Source organism: Glossina fuscipes, unplaced genomic scaffold (assembly GCF_014805625.2).
Source record: "Glossina fuscipes isolate IAEA_lab_2018 unplaced genomic scaffold, Yale_Gfus_2 42, whole genome shotgun sequence".
Taxonomy (NCBI): domain Eukaryota; kingdom Metazoa; phylum Arthropoda; class Insecta; order Diptera; family Glossinidae; genus Glossina; species Glossina fuscipes.
This window is the reverse complement of record NW_023998426.1, coordinates 2,043,895-2,068,803: the sequence shown is the minus strand read 5'-3', so window position 1 is coordinate 2,068,803 and position 24,909 is coordinate 2,043,895. Positions and strand designations below refer to the sequence as shown.

At 33.3% G+C, this 24,909-nt stretch overlaps 2 protein-coding genes across 14 annotated transcripts in view; one reads left to right on the top strand and one right to left on the bottom strand.

Moving 5' to 3' along the window:
- The window catches only part of LOC119637041 (kinesin-like protein KIF13A), a 28,635-nt gene extending 19,882 nt beyond the window's left edge, over positions 1-8,753 (bottom strand). For 2 of the 12 annotated variants that reach the window (XM_038032825.1, XM_038032827.1), the window contains exons 1-4: positions 6,200-8,751; positions 2,310-2,397; positions 622-788; positions 42-558 (exon numbers count right to left, since the gene is read on the bottom strand). In XM_038032825.1, coding sequence (XP_037888753.1) covers positions 42-558; positions 622-788; positions 2,310-2,397; positions 6,200-6,254 — 827 coding nt within the window. In that variant the 5' untranslated portion in view covers positions 6,255-8,751. Of the gene's footprint in view, positions 1-41; positions 559-621; positions 789-2,309; positions 2,398-6,199 lie in introns of all 12 variants that reach the window. The other 10 variants (XM_038032826.1, XM_038032828.1, XM_038032818.1 and 7 more) reach the window with 9 other exon arrangements.
- A 2,187-nt stretch (positions 8,754-10,940) lies between these two features.
- LOC119636978 (nose resistant to fluoxetine protein 6-like) lies at positions 10,941-23,589 on the top strand. 2 transcript variants are annotated; one of them, XM_038032743.1, is made up of 7 exons: positions 10,941-11,019; positions 20,164-20,544; positions 20,622-21,441; positions 21,516-21,635; positions 22,521-22,766; positions 22,823-23,369; positions 23,435-23,589. In XM_038032743.1, exons 2-7 carry the CDS (start codon positions 20,175-20,177, stop codon positions 23,525-23,527), a joined length of 2,196 nt encoding a protein of 731 aa, XP_037888671.1. In that variant the 5' UTR covers positions 10,941-11,019; positions 20,164-20,174; the 3' UTR covers positions 23,528-23,589. The 2 variants fall into 2 exon arrangements, with proteins under 2 accessions (XP_037888671.1, XP_037888670.1); XM_038032742.1 differs by lacking the exon at positions 10,941-11,019 and adding an exon at positions 13,607-13,743.
- Positions 23,590-24,909: the final 1,320 nt, after the last annotated feature.

Sequence of the window (24,909 nt, the reverse complement as noted above, 5' to 3'; positions counted from 1 at the left end):
GTACAGGGGGCGTTGTTTGTATAGTACTCTATAACACTTACTTGTTAATATTGGACCCCTCTTTTAGACGTTCACCTACAGCACCGGTTTTGACGGCTCTCTCAGAACCTGCCAAATCAACTAAAGACATACGCGATACTTTCTCGCCCGATACTCCGGTACTTTGATCAGTTAATATTTGTGTAAGTACCACAGAAAAAACTGCATGTGATCTAGAGGACTCAGCGTTCATGTTAGTAGCAGCTACTGTGCGCGATTTATTGCCTTCAGTCATAAGATTGTCAATATCCTGATATGAAGTGACGGCTAACTGAGACAATCCGTCAACGTATGGACCTAAAACGTTGTGCTCGCGAACTTTTAACGATTGCTTATTTGGCTTTGGATCTAACAGATCGTGAACTTTCTCATTATAAATTTCCATATACGATACTTCAACCTTGTACATGAGATCCTGTGAGCTTTTATTAGCAATAGCCAAAAATAGATTATCACACAAACGTGGAATGATACCTTTATACTCTTGAGTTCCCATCATTGTGTACGATTTACCAGAACCTGTTATTTATAAGTACATAGTTGGAAGATTAGAAACCATACGACGTAAGTTTTTATACCAACCCGTTTGGCCATAGGCAAAAATGCAGGCATTATAACCCTGGAATGCATTATCAAGTATATCACGACCAACGCAATCAAATACGGTCTCTTGCGAAGCAAAGTTTTCATCATCACAATTGATTGAATAAAAGCAATGATCAAATGCAAATGTCTTAGGAGGTTTCCTGCTATAATATAAACGAGATGAACACAAATATTAGAAGTAAATAAAGTACATTTGAAACAAATATAATGAATGACCTTCTTTGCCTTTATCTTCCATGAATTAACTAATCTGTCAGCTATCTACAGATTTTAAATTCATCAAAACCGTTAAAGTGGATATCGCAGGCAAAATTTATCTTGGTCTTTCCTACCTATTGCAAATGCAGAGTCGATCGTAAGACAAGTTTAAACTAATATGACAACAACGAGTGATAAAATTTCTCTTTTCTGATTCCCACCACAATTGACAATTGTGTTCAGTGTTGCTTGGGAAATCATCATGGGCAGGTAGGTACACTTTCGTGTAGCCTACAGAAATTGTTGCAATTTATTGCGAAAATAATGGACGAACGAACTCGGGTCAAACGGCCGTGTTTTGTCAGAAACGAGAAGGATATGAGATAGGCCCATCTTCGATTATACCGATCGAGTCAGCATCACTCTCTGAATCCATCTAAGCTTGTCCGTCTGTTCGCCCAATATACTAGCGTCCAACTTACAGTCGCAATTTTTGCAAGTATTTTGATGAAATTTGATACAGGGACAAATTTTGCGACTAAGGACCATTGCCATTGAGAATGGTTCGGATTGGAGCATTTTTTCTACCACTTCACCTGTAACATATTATTTTAAGAGTTCGCCACATGAGTAACTGCATTAAGCGAAGTAGTGCAGGGTATGTGACAATGAGCCATGGCCCATCATAATGTGGTTTCTTGGTTTTAAATATCGAAAATAAAATAAAAAAAAATTGTATTAATCTTATTTGATCACCTTTTATATATAATATGAAAAATTTTGATTATATCTACTCATATGTCGAATATAATAGGCCCCGATGCATATTTTTGATGGCTACAAACCAAACGAAAAAATATTATATAACCAATGAAAGCTATTTTGAAAGTTTTTATGTACTTATGCACGTATACGATTATTGAGCGCTCTTCTGTGCATTTTTCATTTTATTTTTTGTTACTGTAATCAGCAAGCAAACTAGTCGCGATAATTTTTTATTACAGTGTTAAGTAGAGTAAATAACCTAAATAAAAAAAAAAAATAAAAAAAATAAAAAAAAATTATAAATTAGAGTTGACTCGCAATTTGCTAAACGTCAGCAGTTTCGCTTATATGTAATATCATAAACTATAAAACGATGCGCTTACGACCTCATTTCCATTAGCTTGACATAAATGTAGAAATGCTTAAGCAGAATCTTAAATCTAAAACCTTATATTCGCGCTCAGCCTTTGTATATATTTTTTTGGATGAAGAAAAACATTAAGAAAATCACTTAAGAAATAATTTCATTCAAAGCTCCTTTCCATTAGCTTGAAAGGGAGATACATAAGAAATGCTTAAATAGAATCTAAAATCTAAAACCTTATATATTGATCATATATTCGTGCTCGGTCTTTATATGGTTCTTACATGGAGGAAGACATTAAGAAAGTCGCTTAAGAAATAACTTCACTAAAAAATACCTTTCCAGCTTGTCCAATGCGGGTGGATTGTGTAGAATGGTTTGTTGCTTCTCCATCTCCACTATACATTTTGTGTCGAGTTCAATTTCTAAAAGAAAAAGAAAAAAATTATTAAAAACTTTTTGTTAGCATTCATATTAAATTATTTCAAATCAAATGCTGCGAAACAAGGAAACTGCAATTGGGTCAATCCTTGTTCGATGTGTATTGTCTTTGGAAAAATTTTCTATTTGATTTTGAAAGCTGTATGTGTTCAAAAAAAAAAGTGGCTTTGCCGTCAATATCTGTTTTCTGTCCCCTTCAAAACAGTCCCCGTTAGAGGTAATGCATTTTTCCGATCCTTGAACGGCTTCTAATATGCCTTTTCTGGTATGGCCTTGAGTTCTTCTCTATCTGATTGATCGCGGCAAAACTACATTCTTTTTGGAAGTGGAAAAAGTTCGCAGGGGCCAATTTCGGTGAACACGGTGGCTGGCCCATGTTTACAGTGTTGTTTTCAGCCAAAGAATGACGAACAAACAAGGACGCATGAGCTGGCGCATTCGCCGCCATACATTCGGTGCCCAAAATATCCGAAAAAAATGCATGGCGTGAGTCAACCGATATACTGATATTTTCAGCAACTTCTCTATTCCATTATTCTCCATAACATACTTTTCTTTAATAATAACAATCTTGATATTAGATCTTAGCAAGTTCTAAGAAGTAGTCTTCACGACGATTGATTGCTGCTATATGATGTAGCTTTTGTTTACTATAAGTGTCTTTCAACGCTAATTACACTTCACTTGTAAACGGTTTTTCCATTGGGGGCAGAGGGAGAATGGATGCTGTAAGTTGACAGTTTCATTTTTTAACAATAAGACTAGCGTGCACGGACGAACAACTCAACCGACATGGCTACCTCAACTTAGAAACTTACACTGATCAAGGTTGCATATACACAGTGTGTTCAAAAAAAATAAAGGAGAGTTTTCGAAATTTTGTAGGCAACATATATTTGAATTTTGAATTGGTTTTTTTTTTTTTCACTATTAGGTTAGTACACAAGTGCCCAGCGTATATTAACATTATCAGTCATTTTGCATTTTTAATTTGTTTTTAATAGATATACAGGATAGAGGCGTCTTGGTGTGCTTGGCGATTTTTTTCTATCAAAAAATATGGATCAGAGAATCCGTATGCAATAGTTGGGCAAGGCCGAGCGTTCAATACTCTACACCACATAATTCTTATTCCTGTATGAAGTTACTATATGGATCAATTTTCGAATGGAATTTTTGTCATACGAACTTTAGTTTTCGCTATATGAGAGAGGGTTCAAAAAATTACCCCAGCCGAGCCAAAGTTTTCACACCAATTTAGAATGGCGAAATACTATTACATAGCCTTTTTTGTCGAGAAATTTTGAAAATTGCTATTTTTTCCATATAACGACATTTCAAAAAGGGGCGTCAAATAGAGTTCGCTCTTGGGTTAAAGCAAATTTCATCAAATTAAATCAAAAATTATCATCTGTAGCTTGAACGGAAATTTACATGGACAGACATCAGACGGACAGACTGACTTAGAAAATGATTCTGAATCAGTTAGTATAACAAAAGATGAGTCCATTTTAAGCCTTTCTACATGTTACCTATGACCGCGCAAACTTAATATAGACTGTACCATAAGTGGTGTAGGGTATAAAAACTTGGAAAGTTCGATTTGTTTAATTTGTCATATTACGTGTACATTCGTATGAGTAATAATTTTGCGAGGAATTTATTTTTGTATCAATGATGATCTGAACAGTCCGAACCAAACTTAGAAGTTGAAAATAAATTTGCTTGACAAAGCAAAAAACTGCTATGACAAACAGACAAAGAGTTAAATGGACGACAATTTGTCTAATCTTATTGTGATACAACAAATGCAACGTATGAATCATGAATTGCCTGTAAATGTAGAAACATAAAAGTTAAGAATCAGTTACGTGGGTCAGCGTCTCCGATTTTTTTCATTTTTGAACATATACAGTGCGAATATACGTTGCATTTCACCAACAATGGGGGAAAGCTCCTTCGAGCAGAGCTGCTCGCAACTTATGTTGTACTGCAGACAGTACAGTGTCTCTTCATAGGCTTGGTTTGAAGAAAATTTTTAACGAACAAATCCATGCAGATGTGTCTAGATTTATTCAGAACTTGATATTCAGCGGAAATATGATTTATAGAGTTTTTGAACTCAGAATTCAGAATGGGCTAAGTCATGTCTGTCCGTCTGCTCTTCTGATCTGAAGATGCTGGTGGAAATATTGAAACCTTCTGTATGCAGGTTCGTCAAATTGGTCAAAGCACGCTCGCAGTAATGCGTAAACTGAACGTAACTCCGTTTCTCTAAGCAAAAAATTTGTGGGCTTTTTCTTATTACTCACAAATTATCAGAGATAGAAGGTTAAAATTTTCTGCACCTACTTTGCGGAAAACATTACTATTTATGTGCAAAAGGTTATAAGTGATTAAGTTTTCTTTTTCTCACTTTTTTGGGGTTTCATGTCCTCAATGTTTAAAACTATTTTGTACATTCCTTAAATGAGGTGAAGAAGATCTGGCTAAAAATACGTTAATTCTAAAATGAACATGGTAGACACAGTTGCGGACGTAACAATACCTTTCAGCGAACTAAAAGGTGGAAAATAAATTTCATCCCATTCACTTTTTTATTAACCATAAATAGAAGCATGAAGAGATCCGGCCCACGGGGATTGTAACTTTTTACTTGCTATGATTATTACGATTAGTTCAGACTAATGAAAGCATAAAAGACAACAAAATCGTCTTTAGTTTAGAAAATACAGACTTGTCTATAATTGCAGATTAGAGGAGAAGACCACTTTAGGATTCATTGATTTGTGGCCAAGGCGAATCCTTGTCAATGATCTAATTTTGATTTGGTCAATATGTGTCTCCAATTTCAACTTAGCCAAGTAAAATTGGCATTTACCAATCTACAATCATAACGTCTCGCTATGCTAGAGCACCAGCTTCAGACAACACGCTAGCCGTTATCTTTGCAAGAAAAATTTGCGTAATATTTATTGGATATAATGGAGCCAGTAAGGGTGCTGATAAAGGAGTAGTGCTAATGATAGTATTGCGGATTTCCTTTCATAACTTTCTCTTTAATTTTCCTCCCAACGTATCTTTGAATGTTTCACAGTAAACGTATAAATAAATATGTAACTGAATTGCAGCCAAATCAAAATGCATCACATCATTCGATAAGCAATATGGAATTTTTTTTGTTGTTTAGCGTATTGGTGTAAAAACGATCACTTCTGAATCGCCATCGGTGATTGTTTTCCATCGCCAAACAATGGGTAGAGTAAATATTAGTTAATTATTTGAATGTCTTTCAATTCATGTGACACTCAACTAGCTTTCATTGACTCGTAAAATATTTTAAAAGCATTTCATCTATACTGTGTGGGATATATATATATGCAACTGCTCGCTCTACGATTCCTAGCCAAAGGATATGCACTTAATTGTGACTTTGAAATATCGCTAAGCCTTAATAGACTTTTTTTTTTGCTTTTAGGAAATGTTTTTTTGTTTTTCCGCTCTAAAGTAATAGCTGCAAGCATAGTTGAATGTGAAATGTGAATTTAATGTAAATATATTCTTGTCCACCTTATTTATAATATAAGCCTTATTTCCTGTCTTTGTTTGTGTTGCTGAGAAAGTTAGTTGGAAAGAAAGGTAAGGTAATAAGAGCTCGCTCTTCGTATTTCATACGCTTTGTTTACTTTTTATATGTACTTTAGCTTGCAGATATTTATTTATGTGTATAGATGTAGGTGTGTGTACATGTATAGCATGTAAATGCTAAAATAAAGTCATACTTACCACGCCGGTTGAAGGGTCGTACCCTGACAGCAACTTTGATTTTATCCGTTGACATTTTGGGAGCTTTTGTAGTTTGTACAGCCGTTAGCGGTGAGATGCAAATACAATTTGCAAAGCTGTTGGTTTATAGTGGTCGACAGGGCATTAATACCAATAAACACATGTATACACAATTACACTTTCTGTATATAAGTATTTCAAAAAAATGCAAATAAAAATAACCAAATCAACGGTCCAACTCACTCTATCTGAATGCATATATATGCGTGTGTGTAATGGTGTATGATATAAGACGGTTTGTCAGGCGATTACTTTTCTTATACGACATTAAATGCAATGTTTTGCGATTTAGTTGACGGATAAGCTTACGAAGCAATATTTTGAGTTCAGGTTGAACGAGTAGAAAGGAAAATTATATCACAGTTCTAGGTGTACATTTGAGTACAGGTATTCGTTTATGATTTCATATGCTCTGCTTATATCGCTGGAAATTGTTGTTACTTTTTTAACTACATAACAGGCGAAGTATTAAAGTCTAGTGTGGGCTAAGAATGAGTGTGTGTTTCGCATGTAACCAAATGATTCAGACACCTATATAAACAGACAGCAGTCAATTAATAGAAACCATTTTTTTTAAATAACAAATCCCTTACTTTCTTTGCCTTCGTAACGTTAACGCGTTACTTTATCTGTTTGTCATAATATTCCGCTGTTACATTACATTTACATATACTGGTCTCTACTTAAATAAAAACCACACATGCAAAGCTGGAAACAGAGGTATACCTTACGAAATTCAATGGAATTGATGAAAAACTTTTGTATTCGATCATAAACCTGAAGACGGGTGAAAATTACGAATTAGTGCTGAAATGAGTTTTAGGATATGTATGTATGGAATAGTTCCCTGTGATTCTATGGAAATATTTCTTGAAATCTTGTTGACATTCTATTTAAAACAGCAATGTGTTACAATCAACAATCGACTGTGGCAAGCGTCAGCTTGCGAAGGTCAAGTTTTTATAATACTTCGAAAATTGAGACAAACATGTATATTCACACTTTACATATAATTCTGATTGACTTAAGCAGAATGCTAATCCATCACTGATAAGAATAGTAAATAAAGGCATCAATGTTTCGCAATCATTTGAAGTTCAGGTCCTCATTACCGTTATTATAACCAATTTAGTCAGAGAAATATATTCAATGTCTAAAGTCTTAAAGCGCAAGCATCTCAGGCTATCGACTTTTGTTGAAAACTCTACCGCACTTGAGATTTGAACGCACGACCATATTAAGTTGTTAGTAGAGATCCTTATCTTACTCGGCTACTCAGGCGAATACTTTGGCATAAAACTCCAAAGGTTGCAGCATATGCCTATGTATGTGTGTAAGCATACGTAGAGTGTCTTCGATGTAATACATTTATTTCTCTTTGGATTGAGGCGTAAATAGAAAAAATCAAACACAAACTCTTTGTTATGAAGAAGGTGACAAAAAGCGACATACATTACATTAGTTTATGCGAAATTTGGCTCATTCTACTAAAAGAGTAAGAAAACGAAATTAGTTTTTCCTTTTTTTAATGCTTTGACTACAACTCACGACCCTTTCAAATGTAGGCTTTTTGTGCAATTTATCATCACTGAGTATAATAACCTCTTTTCAATTAAGTGATTTTGAACATATTGAAAGCAAAATCGGGGCTGAATTGACGCAATATCTTAAGCTTACGAAGATAGAAGCAATCGGAATGAAAAACTTAGCATACCGTCGCACCGAGTCGGGTGTCAATATCTCATATTATGGAATAATTCGTCGCTTGTACCTGTAAATAGTTTTAACTATTGCGACATACACCACACGCACACACACGTACATGCATTAACATTAACAATGATTAAGTTACTCAACAAGGTGTTTGAGACCTTGGAGACGACAAAGGATAACTTTTATTTTATATTTTTCTTTAGTAATATATTTTTTTCTTTCTTTGTTCGAATTTATTTATTCAGAGTTTTTTAAATTACGATTCATACGAGACTTCGGTAGTTTCACACAGGTTTTTCTCTCTTTCATTTCATCGCATTTTTCTCATACTCTTTTTACATACAATTTACTTTATTCATACCCGTACTTAGAACTCTTATCTTTGTTAGTGAATATTAATGCTAATTAATACTTATGACGTCTTTACATATGTATGCATATATTTTTTCACTTTTACTAATATTCTTAGCAACTTTTTATTTCATTTTTTTCTCGTATACTATCAACTTTTTTGTTCATCCAATGTCGAACACATATACATGGCACGGATGAACGACTTTTTGTAGAGACGAACAAACACTTCTTTCCGAATTTTTCAAAATCGATTTTTTATTGAAGATATACTTTTTCCTTTTTTAATTCTGAAAAACTTTTAATTCACCTCGATTGCGCTTAACTCGTGTTCTTGTTAATGGATATCTTTTTCTTATTCCATATGCCCGACCATTCCTACAATGTAATAAATTTTATTAATGAACTTCAACGTTTTGTAAAAATATTTCCAACACATAAACTTTCTTCTTAGATAGACAAATAGACATGAGAGTTTCCAACGGGTTTATGACATACAAGATTTATTAGTTTAGGATTTCGTGTTACAAGTAGGAATGCAAACAATTTCAGTTAAAAAATTTCGTGGGATAAAATTGACTGATTTTTTACCGAAAAACATTACCTTTGGCAATGCTTCGTTTATGTTTATTGAAATCCTTTACAATAGTTACAGTTTTTAATAGATGAATGCAAACGTTTTCTAAAACGAATGAATTAAAACGAGCAAACTTTTATTAGAGATATCGTTTACTAAATTAGAAAAACCAACGTGCAAATTTTCACTGTTCAATTTGAAAACACAATTATAAAACTGTGTGACTATTGCCGATCTTGATGCTTTCAAAAAATAAACGTTGTAAAACGGTGGAAGGAACTAAAGAACAAAAATTATTCATAGAATCTATTGAAAAGTTGAAATTCGATAAGGCTTACCTTGTCTACTGACTGTCGTCACTATCTAACGCATAAACTGTTTTCATTTTCACATATGACAGTTCACTTTTTATATTGCAAGACATTTTTTTTTCTTCTATATTTTTGCAGAATTTTTTTGAGTGGGCAAGTAAGCCATTCTTATTGGCTTAATATAGCTAATTTCAATAAACAAAAGAAAAATCTTTCCAACTTATTTTACTTTCAAATTAAAAGAGAGGAAGAGTGAATGAAATTTATTGTTAGCAACTGCTTCTCCAAAGTGAAAAATAGCAGTACCAAGCAGTACCACGTACTCATATCTGGCAACGCTCGAATACGTTGCATCCAGAAAAATTTCCTTCTGGAAAAAGAAAAACAAAACAGGACCTGTTGTTATCAGATTGCAATAATAATTAACTTTTCGATGATTCTATGAGATATCAGCCGTTGTAAACAATGTGTTTTAGTATTAAATTACAAATTTAATTTAAACCAAAAACTTCGTTCATTACAACTAGGCCGCAGCCGCTATAATATGATTAAAAGCTTCAAGTTTAGAAAGAAATGAGGGAAAATACTTCGAAGTAGACAAAGTAAAAGAAAAATATAACGAAAACGTCTAGAAAAATTTGTAAAAAAAAGCCAAACTTGGCTGACAACTTATTTTATTCCTTATAGCATGCGGCATTTTGTCATTCAAGCGGCAGGTTGCTCTTGGAATATATTATCCCATTCAAAGAGTTAATATTATTTTACCTTTGGCATGATACACTAGAGCTGGCCGAGAGGAGAGGAAAGAGGATGTCAAGCTCGCGGCATTAAGCTGATTTTAACGGTATACAGTACTTCTGCTAAATTAAGATTTTGCTTACCTTATATTTATTTAGTATTTCATTAAACCTTTTTTAGTGAAGTTGGTGTCACACCGTGGTCGAACTTGGACGAAAATGTTGAAATTTGTGAGAATTTTTATAACTATGAAAGCTTTTTTCGTCAATTGGCACAAAATTAGTAGGCATGAAAAAATTGCATTTTTTTCCCTTACGATTTCTAAAAAAAATATATATTTTCCAGTTTTCGCTAGAAATTTCATCAATTGATATTAATGTCAAAGTCAATTTGATAATTATGATTAGAGTTTAAATAAAATTGACAGCGGTAATGATACAATAAAAATTAATGATTACATAAAGTGATTATCATTCCCATTGCAGTTGATCAATATGTTGTCGAATATTTCTTAGAATGAAAAAATATTTATTGGAACATTTACTTTGTACAATTACACTTGAAACTAGTATATGCTTTGGTAATAATTTTTTGTAAGTTGCGCTAAATTTATAAATTAAAATTTTTCATGCCAATAATGCATATCGGCGAATTCACAATGTGTACATATTCTTGACCACCGTAGAATTTTACACCAATTTAATTGCTTGGCCTCCATAGGAGAAGTTTAAACCGTTTGTGGGTTGAAAAATTTAAATCATCTAAAAAATGTCGACTGATTTAAGAACATATTTTATTTACAAATACAGAGTGGACTATAATCTCAGTCGACCCGATTCGCAACAAGCTTACCATTTTAATTCCAATAACATAGTGTTCTAATATATCATGTTTTTATTTAAATAATTCGTTAAACTTCTTGTATTTTTTTTTATCCCGATGCTCCTAATCTGTGATCATTAAATATTTGTTTGTTTACAGGTAATTTGCCAATTTTTTTTACGTTGCAATTTGATGTAGCTTCCCGTTTAGCTGTAAGTCCTTGCTTATTGTGATATTGGCTTTATTAGGTGAGTCCTGAAGAAACATAAGAAATTATGTTATTATTAAACTTTATAAGGATGAAGCCACAATGTCGGAATTTTTTAATGAAACTGTATTGTAAATCATTACTTGTGAGCTGTTTTATGTTGCTATGCATACTTTACTAAACGCATCTGGTCGCCATACGTTTTTTAAAAGCACTGTATTTTGGTTCAGTCTTTTCCTAATTCTCGAACTTAGAGTTTTAAGATGACTTAATGAACGTGAACGTTGATCTATATTACAATATAAATGAAACAAGTAAAAACGATGCACAGAGCTGTTTCCGGAAGACGTGTAACAAAAAATAAGGAAAAGACTGCATTTAAAATAAGAAGGTGAATTTACAATTGATGCAAACATCGCAGAAACGTGGTTTGTCAGATGAAAAATCTATTTGTGATATATTCATTTCAGCAATTGTTTTTGTGAAATGTAATCAGTGTTAAGTCATGCTAACGAAAAACTAGATGACGCCTCATCTTTAGTACTTTAGTACTTTAGACAGCACAATATTATTGTTTGATAACCTAGTTTATTAAGTCAAGACTTAGATTGCTGGGGGTAAGCATAAATTATAAATAAATGAATTCTAACAAAAATATATTCATCGAATTAATTATAAAAGTTATATAGTGAAGGTCTATAAAATATACAGATACTTGGTTGGCGCGAATATTTCAATCGACATAATCATGTCTCTATTTCTTCGTCCGTCTCTTTTTATTAACGCTCACCATATTAAAACTATATTCAAACGAATAAACTGATCGGCAGGGAAGCAGCATAATCGGCCCATAGATTTTTCCAAAAATGCCCAAAAATGTACTGAAAATTGTAGAATTTTTGTTCTTCAACTTGAGTTATAAAACGTTCGATTAATTAAACATGTCCATCACGTGCAAAGATGAGCTAAATCGAAGCAAGGTTTCGCCAAACAGGTCCAATAAAATGAATATAATTAGTACGGCTTTTATTTAGTAAAAATTGTCTACACAAAAGTGTAGGAAAGTGTAATTTGAAATACATTTGATACCCGATATGGATAATACGATATATATTCCATACATCGAGTGAAAAGACTTTCGCTTATATCTTGACAATCAAATTTCATGCAGAGCCTAATGGTGAGAATTAAAGAAGCTTTTTTGTATTTCTGAGCGGATTGAGTTATGTAAATACATTATTATTATTATTATTACTATTACTATTAATTTAGCCAGAGAAATAAATTCTAAGCACTAACATCTAAAGGCTATCGGCTTTATGTACGTGAAAAACACTATAGCATTTAAATATTTGCTTCTTCCTATGGATCATCGACTTTGTCTTTTACAATGTTTACCTATTTGTTTACGTAAGCAATGATTATTCAATTACGTGATTATAAAGAAGTAAAAAGTTATAGTGAGCAACGGCCCATCATTAAAATACCCTACAGCACTTCTTTTACGCTTAAACAAATTATCTTATGACTTTTCAATATAAAGCATTTCGTGGAAAGTGATCGATCGATCCGATCCGAACCGTTTTCTAAAGTCTTCGCCGTTGAGTCAACACACGTCAGTGTACTAAAATTCATCAAAATATCTCAAAAACTGCGGCACGACCACACCAGTGACAGATAGACGGGCAGGCAGAAGAGCTTAAACCGATTCAGAAATTAATTCTACCGGCGAATCGATCAGTGCGATATAAGGTGCATCTATGTTAAGTCTCTCCGGGTGTTGCATACATGGGCATAAACTTAATATACCCTTGTAGTAGTATAGGGCATAAAAGTATATAATAAAATATATAAAAAGCCACATGTAACATATAATCCAATACAATAAATATATACTAATAATTATTATATATATTATTATTTTTATTATAATTGATTTAGCCAGAGAAATAAATTCTAAGACTAAAGTTTTAAAGCACTACCATCTGAGGCTATCGATTTTTGTTGAAAACTCTACCACTTTGAAGGTTTTTGACACAAACGCGTCTCAACACTTTTTCGCCAATATGCTCTTCACGAAGGTTACTCACAAATAGTACGCCTTTCGCTAATGGATTTGGCATTTAATCTTTAATTGTAATGTACGCTTTTCTTTGGTGCGATTGTTGTCCACAATGAGAAAGAGTACGCCCTTTTAAGTTGAATCTTTCCGAATTTCCGAAATATGTCAAATATGCCGCCCTTAACACGTATGTATAAGTATATAATATAAAGTTTTTGTATTATATTATTTATATATTATATGCTAACCAATAAGAGAGATTTCGTAAATTCTGGGTGAAAAAAAAGTTGGAATCATGTTCAATAAGAAATTTTCTTTTTACGGTTAACGAGAAAGAAAATTAAAATTTTACTATAAAATTGAGTGCTAGTGTAAAGCTTTTATAGCATTATTCGAGCTTTTCGTTTTTTTTTTTTTTTTTTTAACTAAACCCTTTAGCGAACAGAAAACGTATGTAAATTTTCGTTTTCATTACGGTAGTATTGGTGTTGATAACGATAATGACGATCATCATGAATATGGACCAAATTTATAAAAACTTTAAGTTTAATGCAGTGGTGCGTATTTGGTCATTACAAGTCGATAGGTTAGGAAGTAAAATACCTACGCGCGCGTTAACAACAGTTCAGCGAATATAAAAAACAAGAGGGAAAAGATTACGTACGCAAAAGTAAACGATATATAAATGAGAAATAAACAAAGGTATATATAAATATATCTATATATATATATAAAAGCGAGCACATCTAAACAATCACATACATACGTGCTCATCAATATGTTTGAACTGACAAAAATATACATATATACATATATATATATATATATTAGCAAACATACATGTATATATATATATATATAAACAAATATTTAACTAGTGGATAATAAATTATATAAAGAAATTATTAAAAAAAAAAGAAAGAAAAAAGAAAAAAGTATTAAATCAAAGAAACGAACGAAATCCTGTGAAAGTAAAAGTGTCCTTGTGGTGTATTAACGCAGCCATGCATGCACGTGCATAACATGAAATTCATTTGTCCACATTATTATTGGTTTTGTAGAGACTAGTTTATAACCCAGTTTGTTTTTCTTTCACGTTTGCATTAAAATATATTACGAAAATATATTTTTAATTGGATCTCTTGTGGACTGCGGCAAAATTTCGTAAGCATAATTAATGGACAAGAGACAAATAAACAAATAAACAAACATATTGAAATGAATCATAAAAGTCAAGGTTGTTGTGTCTCCATGATGCTTGATCTTTACGCTCTGCATGTTTAATACATAGCTAAAGAAACTAAAGAAAGCCAAAATTTGAAAAGTATACTCATAACGATGATATCAAGAAAGAAGTGTTAAATAATGTATTAATTGTTATGCTCAAATCCAAACTTATGCGGTTAGTTGACAGAGAGACAAAAACTCTACATTTACCTTAAATGATTTAATGTTATGTTGATTTAAAGTATATATAAATATATTTATATATATATATATATATATATATACCTATATATATTGATAAGTTAAGCCCCATAACAATATTCGAAGCTTTATTCGGTGAATATAGTAATTAACTTGTAGTTTAACGTACCATCTGCTTGTGCATTAAAAATTTGATTTTTATTGCTCCAGTAAGTGTTAATAAGAAATTAAAACATGTTCATGAAAATATTTGATTGCTTTTAAAAATTATTCTAAGTATGTTTCCTCTTCTTGTCGATAGCTTCAATATAACTATTATAAGATTGTTATATTGAAAAAGTCATTCATTCAAATCTTTTTGCAAATATCATCAACGACGTAGCTTGTAGCGTAAGCTTGTTCTCATTCATTTTTGGACTTTAATTTCCTTTGCTTACTTCTTGTTTACTCGAACGATGCTTCGATTCTTATGACGGTGCCCAAGTATGACCTCCTTTAGGGGTAACCTTAAAAGACGCGACTTTTTTCGAAATGGAATTCGAAAAGTGCCCAAGCAATGGCGAAAAGTCTTAGCTAACGCTGCCCAATACTTAATAAAATAAAATACATTGTACCAATTTCTCTGGGTAAACTCAAAACTCATGTGTAGGTTGTATCCGAAAATTTTTATGATTGTGTTTGCTCCGGCTTATAAGTAACGAAGTCATGTTTATGATTCTCAAGGTCGAGTAAACTCGATGGTTGCATATTAGGGATTCGCTGCAACTAGTTGAGAGCTTACAGCCATCCTCAAAGTGAAAGTGTGCATTTGTCTTACCATCGGAAGGAAAATCTTTCGATTCGATAAAATCGGAAGTGAGTGTAAAGTGGATGCGATGCTTACTGTGCAGATTTCCAAAGTCATTTACTAAGCATAAAACTTGATTTGTAACCTTATGAAGTTTCCAAAATAAAGACTGTATGTTAGATAGTTGAAAAGAAATTTTCTGTTGATCAGGTAGAGTCCATGTGATAAACTTGAAGGTTTTCCTTTCCAAAGTTTCATTTAATTCGTAATTGCTTTATGAAAAGTGTGAGGCTCATCGATTTATATATTGAAACAAAGATTGAGAAGACAATTTTGAGGTCCAAGCTGAAGGTCCACTATTGCTGTCCTAACAAGTGCGCTTCCAACAGCATTCCATCTTCAACTCAAAACTGTACATATTATCCCTTCTAGTTTATGAATACAAACTACGCGCAAGCATTTAGAGAGAAATTGGTTGTAAAGTCTGTCAATATCGTCAGATATCTTCATGACATAAAGCGAAAGTAAGTTTTTCATAATTTGTAGAAAGTTTCGCGCTTAAGCATAAAATTGAATGCAAGCGTCAGGAAGGAATATCCAAGTTATTGATTTCACGGAGGCCGACAGGATGCTGCTATTCAACCTCATACATCTCGTGGATACTAATTTTTAATAGATAGGCTAGGTCTGTGGAATCAGTCGTCACCAAACGATTAGAAAAGACTGCAGCTAATGAACCCGCCAAAGAGTTTTCTAAATGACAGAAACAAGAGGGTAGCGATATCTAACATGTGCTGAACTTTCTTGTTTCTTTTTTTAAAGAACCATCCGCCAAATTAGAGAGAAGATTCATTCGCCTCATATCGTATGTTTTTTTATATATTTTTTGCGTTTGAAATCATAATTTTTATGTACTAACGTAGATAATTGTTCAAATTATATTTGAAATCGTGATCGTATTGTTATGCCATAAATTAGATAATTGTTCAAATTTAAAATCATTTTGTTATACATGGTCTCGTTTTAAGACTTAAGTCTTAAAATTTATTTCTCGGGCTAAATTGACGGTGATAACAATTAAGAAAGTTATTTTCGACTGGCGTCGAATTTCGTATATGTACCACCATTGAAATTTTTGGCTCCCCATGCTTTTATATATTTTTATAAAAAAAGGAATAAAATTGGAATAAAATTGGGGGATAACATTTATCTTTGGCCTTTTACTTCACGGGTATATGATGGACTTTGTCCTTAAGTCGTAATAAATAAATAAATTAATTATACTATTAATGCAAAAAGGAATTGACGGACAGCCTTCCCTTTGGCCGATTGATAGAAAATGTCTGGTAAGTTAATTAATACATGCAAAAATGGAAAAGGGATATGACGAATAAGTTTTCCCCTTTTACCTATTTTTTACTTTCGAACACATGTCACGGATGCCTGCGGGTAATGGTGGTAATTGATCAACAGCACAGTGGAAGCCTTATGGCGGAAGCAGTCAGTTGATCAATTTGTGAGTCCTGACTGCTTGGGTGCGGCCCTTCGGGGAGTACTCGTGGTGGTTGTGGTTGGCGAGTTCCTAGCTAAAATGGAACAATTGAGTGCAGCTAGGCCTCGCCATTCACCAGAGTGGGGTTTATTGTTCCATACACAATAAACTGTTCTGGACTCTGGTGCTGTTTAGGCCCCTACTCTGTGGGGATTGTCTAACTCGCCAGGGGGCGTAGTACGCTTAAAAGTGGTTTGGGCCACCGTGGGGTTAAGCCTTACAGGCAGGAACCTACGTTAAACCCTTGCCACAAATTCACTAAAAGATATTGTTAAGAAATATTAATCTGCCGCGTCGTGACGTCCACCACATTAAATTTAGAAATAATACAGTTAGCTTTTCGCATTCTACTCCCCAAGCACTTTTATTTGATATCCATATGGACGATAATTAAAAAAAAAAAAAAACCATGTATCCTCCACGTCGTGACGCCCACCACAATTAATTTGGAAATAACGTACTTACCTTTTTGCATTCTATTGTCCAAGTACTTGTATTAGATACCCGCATCGTGGGTCGCGGTGTCCACCACAATAGTCCTTGTTTTGTCAGACAATATATCTTCATTTGACGAATATAGGAAATAGTTTTCAACATTCATTAAGCATAACACCTTCAACCAAGCTAAAAAAAGACAAATTAGTCAGTTGTAATTTTTTGTGGGCGTGGCCAGTTTTTTGAATTTTTCAAATAGTAGAGATTTTCCTAAAGTAGATCTGGAGCATATCATCCTTTTATTCTTTACTATCCGCCTGCGTGGCCGAGTAGGCAAGAGTCTCGTAACTAGCAACTCAATGGTGGTGGGTTCAAATCTCAAGTGCTCTCGGCTTTTATTAAAGCTTTAGAAGCTAGTGCTTTAAGACTTTAGTCTTAGAATTCATTCTCTGGCTAGATCAATGTGACCCATTTTAAATACCAACCTATGTACAAATGTTACTACCACAATTGAAGTCGATAGGTTCTTTCTTACAGGAGAATGAGACATTATACCTATGGGCAGACACATAGACGCAGAGATGCATGTGGGCAACACGACACAGACGGACATGCTTAAATCGATTTATAATTTGATGTTGATCAAGAATATATATACTTTGTAGAGTCTCTCATGCTTCCTTCTGGGTGTAGAAAACAAAACACGACAAAATGAATATATTCCTCATCCTTTAGGGAAGTGTATAAAAAGAGCGTGTAATAGTTGATTTCCGAAAGGTTTAGCCCAAGCCTGATGCAATTTATTTCTGCCATTCGTAGAAGAGTTAGGATCATTTTATAATGCATAATACAAAACTGAGCCATATATTTCTCATTCATCGGAGAGTGAGGATCATTTTGTAATACCTAGAGGAATACTAAACTGAGCTCTATATTCCCATATACAAATCGATCAACGTCAAGCTAGCATCAAACGATGAAACGGCATAACGTGAAGTCATGTTTGTATCGTATCGCTACTAGGGAAGATATCGATTAGTTACATGCATTTTTGCATAAATTATATAATCTTCCTTGTAGAATTTTTTTATAGATTTACATTGCTTCTAAATAGTATCTTAAAAAAGTTTACGATGCAGTCACTTCATGCTAAACGGAATTTTCTCCCATTTACAAAACGCTGACACCTCTAAATAAAAATATTTACCTAACACTTATTAATTGCCAGGTAGAAAAAAAAAAACAACGTTGATGTACGATTGTAAGTGTCTGTTTAAATCTGCTTTTCTGTCCATATACCTAGAGCAACATTTTAACTTACTTATTATAAGTCAAACGCGTCAATTTGTCAATTTATTTAAAAAAAAAAAAATTAAATATATACAAACATATATGTATGTGCAAATGTGTGCATGTGTGTGCACATATCATATTTACTTATAATTTATTTTCTTTTAGTTTTCATATCAAAACTGAAACTCTTAAATAAATATTTAACCTTCTTTTGCTCTCCTACGTTACACGCGAACCAGAAGATTATGTGATGAAAATTGATTACACGTCAAAATAGTTTCATTGCTAAGAAGACCTTAAGGTCTTAAGGTCACTTTTTTTTGTTTATTGTTTTTGTTTTTTTGTTTTTTTTTGCTTCCTATTCAAGTATAAGTCAAATTCCATCAATTTTTATCTCTACAAATATCCTATAAATCTTTTAAGGGGGCGTGCGTTCAAATTTATACACTTTCACGAAAATAACACTGAGATAAATGTCCGAATTGTTTTATAATTAATATGTGCGGTCTTAGTAAACATTTTAATTAGTCTCTGTGAATGGCGAAGCCCATGAGGACTTACCAGATGTACCTGCACTCGAGTCTGAGGCCCCGATTTATTATTCTCGATACTGAGTAAATTCGAAAGACGTAGAAAGTTTACATATGTCGATAAACTTTGGATTTTTCCAAGTGTAGAATATAAGACCTTTCGATCGTAAAATTACTGTCAACTAACATATCCAAATTACGATTGAGAATCATAAACCAGCCTGTGGCTTGTAGAGGAAAAGCGGAATCAAAGTTAAACGAACTTTCCTTCTTCCAAGTTGTATTGAATATATTTTGAATCAATTTTAATCCCTTTTTTATATCGCGGATAGGTGAACGCACTTCGCCAGAACGCATCGATAAGGTTAAAGCTTTAAAAGCCTTACAAAGTGTATATATTTACGATCAGCATAAAATTCCGAATTTATCTACGCAAGTCCGTCTGTACAGCTGTACAATGCGTGTGATAAATATCGCCCTGGTCGCAGAAACGAATATATCGGCTTCATTGACAGAAACAGTTTGCAAGTTTTGAGATATTTTGATGATGAAACTTGATATAGGAGGAACGCTATTGAAAATGGTTCACAACGGGTCACTTTTTCGACCTCTTTGCTTTATTTTAAAAAGTTTCTATATGCACAGAGTAGGGTAGGGTAGTGGAGGGTATGTAATGGTGGGTCATGTATAGTGTTTTCACTTGTTATTGAATTTTTCTTTTTAAATAAAGGTAGCGTGTGGAGAAGATTTTCGCCCACAATCTAATATAATTTTTTTGTTCACTGCTGAAACTCTTTTGGTATTCGATATACCCGCGTAAATTAATTTCAATATTGGTTTTACCTTTTTTTGTTCACAGTATTATATTTATTATAGGCGCCAGGAAAATTGATCAAGATGACCTTGAATTTAATATTCCGATCAAAAATCATTTTCGCCGACCTCTTAAAACAGCAGAAATTAAGTCAAATCTACGATTTTTCACATTTTACTAAGTAGTACAAGTAGTGGATAGTTTCACTACAACTTAATGTGTCATCATTTTTTTCCAAATATTTTTTCTTACAGTTTTATTTGTCTTTTTCTTTATATTACAGCAGCGACAGCAATGCACTTCGCAAGATGGAGATATTTTAAGTGCCTAATGGTCTTTTTGCTCATTAGTTATTTTGTACCACAGGCAAAAGCAAATCATAAACATTTCAATTACTATTTAGCCACCAATGACTCACCATCGTATGGCATTAATCGGCCCGAGTATACGCCGGTCATGGCTGAAAGTAAAGAAGCTGCGGAGAAGGAAGAAAGTATAAATTATAATTTGCTGGAATTTGTGAATGAATTTCATTTGGAGCGTTCATCGATAGTGTTTGGCTTAATTAAGGTAGCTAATGCAAGCAATGTAAGCTCTCGGTGCCATTTCCATTTGAAAAACATAGAAAGAGGAGTTTTAAGAAAAGACTCATGGGCTATCAAAGGTAAGTAAGCGGTAGCTATTGCTATTCAGTGCATTAATTATTTTAATTTTTCTCTCTTTTTGTTTTTATCATTTCAGTTCTAGATGCTTCCGGCACTAAGCCACCGGGTTTTGTATTTGGTCAAAATTTTTGGCTTGGCAGTCGTGAGGGGTGTGACGCGGTTCGACGGCCACTTGGTATTACTTTATCAGCGAATTTTCCGCGCATTATGCATAATAGTCTTATTAGTGAAATAGCTCCGTTCGAAGTCGACTATCGTGTAATCTATCTAAAGCACAATTCTCCATGGCAGGTCGAATTGAAGGTTATGTCCGAACAAATTGTCCATATTGGTTTATGCTTGCCATCTTCCTGCGCCAACTCAGAAATAGAGAAACTAATGAGTATATATGTGCAGCAAGGACCCTTTGTCGAAAACGATATTTACGATATAAAACCGGAAGTTGTTTATATGAAAGATTTAAAAATTAATAAAAGCTTTTACCAACGAGCAAGTTTCAAAATATTTAGCGCTTGCTTGATTTTCACCTTAACTATGATGGTGATGGCTTCCTTTTTAAGAAAGAAACGATCGCCAAAGCAAACGGCGGATGAGGCGACCTGTGAACCGGTCATCGTTTTAAGTACTTTACCTTTATCTATACAACACTTTGTTTCGTCTTTTGATATCCAAGAGAATTGGTCGAAATTGTTTACTACCAAACCGGACAATAATTCTATTGCTGTTATAGACGGTTTACGTTCTATGTGTGCCATATGGATTATGCTATTTCATGTAATGTGGTTTATGTACTTCACCGTAAACAATAAACCCGTTCTAGTCTCATACGCTGAAACCGGGATTTTTCAATATTTAAGCTCCGCCCCAATTCTGGTAGACGTGTTCTTCACTATTAGGTATGTCTGAAATGATCATTAATATATAGATTAGGATCACATGTAACATTTATATTCTTTGCTCTATTTTTCAGCGGCTTTTTACAAGTTCATAACTTTCTAAGCAATAGTCGAAAGTTGGAAGCGATTCGCGCAAATAATTTTTGGCAAAATGCTAAACAGTTTGCAAAAATGTTGATTCGTCGTTATTTGAGGTAACATTAAAATGTTCTTGTTGTAGCCACGCAAAGTCGCGGTCGTTAAATATCGGTTGTTAAAGTCCTCATTCGAATATAGGAAAAAATTTGATCTCGTTGCCATATAAGGATTAATATGTTTTCAGAATGTTTATAAAGAAGATGGTCCAGACAAAGGCTAGTTCGCTTCTTGAACTTGGCACAGTTCATTTGTTTGTTAAATCAAAGTTCTGGAACTTTCGGTTGATCCTATATAAGGTTTTCATCGATTTTTCGTCTATTTTTTTTGAGAAACATCGAATAGTCGAAAAAAATGGACTCTTTCAACTCATCGTCATTAAGAACCGACCTCATGCGAAAATTAGTTACGATACTAGATGAAATAAACACGAAAATGCATAGACACACATAAGTTCGAAATGATTCAGAAAAGGGTTCTGTGTCGATTGGCATAAACACAAATATGTGTCTGCCTTAAGTCGTTCCGGAAAAACTTGATATACTTTGTAATGCAATTTTTATATCCTACACCGCTTGCAGTACAAGAGTAAATGAAGTTTGTGCGGTTGCTTGTAACACCCAGAAGGACTTGATGATTATACTGATCGATTTCGAAAGTAATACTAAACTTTTTTGTCTGTCTGTCCATCTGTCCATCCTGTTCTCTTGGGTCCAAGTTAACAGCCCCAGTTTTTCGCGATATGCTGATGAAATTGGGTGCTCTGAGGTACGCTATTGGAAATGATTCGGATCGGATCGCTTTTCTGGCCACTTCTAATGTCAAGACTTATTTTAAAAAGCCAGGGTAGGGTATTTAATCCTTATCTCTGACCCATTCTGGGGCATTTACTTGTTTATTACTTAACATTTTATTCATATCTCCTTTGTCTCTTTTACTTTCAGACTTTGTCCTTTATATCTGGTGCTTATTGTTTTAGTCGATTTGCTTTACGCTTACATCGATATGGTATCGGTCTATCATATTTACGAAAAATTTGACGAAACCTGCAGCAATTACTGGTGGCGTAATTTATTATTTATACAAAATCTGTTCGCGTACGATGATATATGTATTAACTGGAGCTGGTCTTTGGCTTGCGAAATGCAGTTCTTTCTTCTTGCCAGTGTATTGCTTTTCACATATACGAAGTACACGCGATTATATAATTCTTTTTGATTGCAATAAAAACTTTGATTATTTGCAGGCATCCAAATCTGACGAAAGTGTCAACGGTAACAGCTTTAGCAGCAAACGTTATATGGACTTATGCGATCGGTTTAAATGTGAATTTCGAATTGTCATTCGATACGTTCCTGGCAACTGCTAATTACATCTATTTAAGTCCATTTGTTCGCAGTTTACCATATATTATGGGAGCGATGGGAGCGTGGCATTTAATAGAGAATCGAGAACGTCTAATAACGTTAAGCGAGGCGCATATCAGCCTGCGATGGAATTTGGCAATACTCGTATTTTTCATATGCCTTTTCTCAACTGCTAAACGTGACCTCTCAAGCTTGGGAGCCGTTACGTTAATTGTTGTCGGACGTTTATGCTTATCTGCAGCTATATGTTGGACGGGTATTGGGAGTGCGACAGGTCGTAGCTGTTGGTGGTCACAACTTTTAGAAGCAAAATTATTTCAACATCTCAACAAATTATCTTATGCCATATATTTGCTGAATCCTCTGGTTATAGTGCTTCTCTTCAGTTTAACGAGTGCCAGCATTCATGCCGATCTCATTATGATGGTATTTAATTAAAATGCATATATATACATATATATATATTTATATTTTTCCTTCTTTCTTTTAAGAGTATTTTTTGTGCGGGCTTTGTGGTCATAATTTACCTAACGTCGGTCATATTTTCGTTGACCTTTGAAATGCCGTTCTACAATTTCATCTAGGGATAAAATAAACTCAGTCTTTTTTTTTTTAGTGCCTTAAGAAACAATTAGTGAATGCATTTAATTAATTTAACAAAATCGTAGAAAATGTAAATTTGTATATAAATTAGTTACGAAATTTAATAAAAAAAAAAAAAAAATATATATATATATATATATATATATTCAAGGAGATAAGTTAATTAATTTTGTATGTAAAATGTATTGATTTATTATCTTTTAGAGGATCTTTTTAAGTCGCAGTTGACTGTAAGTATATTAAAAATACCGGTTTTCTTAAAGAAAGCTTTCATGAATGTTTTTTGAACGTCTTAGCAAACCAACTAACCTGATTACAGGATTTTTTTATGTTCATTCATTTTTTTTAACCTTGTCCTTGGTAAGCCGATCGTAATGATTGTTTAATACGATACACATGCGTAAATACTCTACACGCATATGCGATTTTATGCTAATTAAGGCTAAGATATTTAATTCGTTTTGCCATGAAATTTTTGATGTCTTTCACTTACATTGTTTTAGATTTGTGAAAGGAAAGTTAGAAGACACTTGATGCGGATTTTTGAGAGACAATTAAGATAAATGCGAAGGAAACATAATTTTATTAGAGTAGAGCGTGTAACAGCGTAAGCTCATCATCCCATAAAATACTATCAGATTTCTTAATGATACCTATAATTTCCGATTTTCAATTTTCAATGAAGATCTTCATTGTTTCAATTTTCAAACCGAATCTCAACGAATCTGATAACGATATGGTTGTGATATGCAGGATTAAAAAACTGTGGGTGACTTTTTATTTATTTTAAGAGGTTACATATGGATTGATCAAGTTTGTGTATCTCATCGCTTCATGTGATAAAAGAAGAAGATGTGAAATTTTATTTCAACATCCATTCGAAACTTGTTTTATATAATTGAATGATTACATGAGTTCTGCAGGTGTGACGGTGATTAAATCTAAATGGAACAAAATTTTTCTTTATCTTTTTTTTTTTTTTTTTTTTTTGATATTACTCTCTGACCACAATATCGTTATTGTTTTATTAACCAATATAAAAGTTTTCAGGATTTTTGACACTGAGAATGTTGTTCATAAAGCATGAAAGAAAAGTTGTGATACTTGTGCTGCTCTCTTCACGCCATTTCGAAATATATTAATTTAGTTATTCCATTTGTAAAAAAGAAAAGAAGGCAAACCTTTTAAAACAAGTGTAATTATTTAGAATTTATCAAGTTGCAAGTCTGTTCGTTTATGCCTAGTGTTTGTCGCGCTCAACTCTTTCCATTTTTGACTTAAGCATAAAAATTGAATTGAAAATTGTGTCAAGAAGTTTTCTATTCATCCAGATATTGAATATCGACTATCGATGAGTTCACGT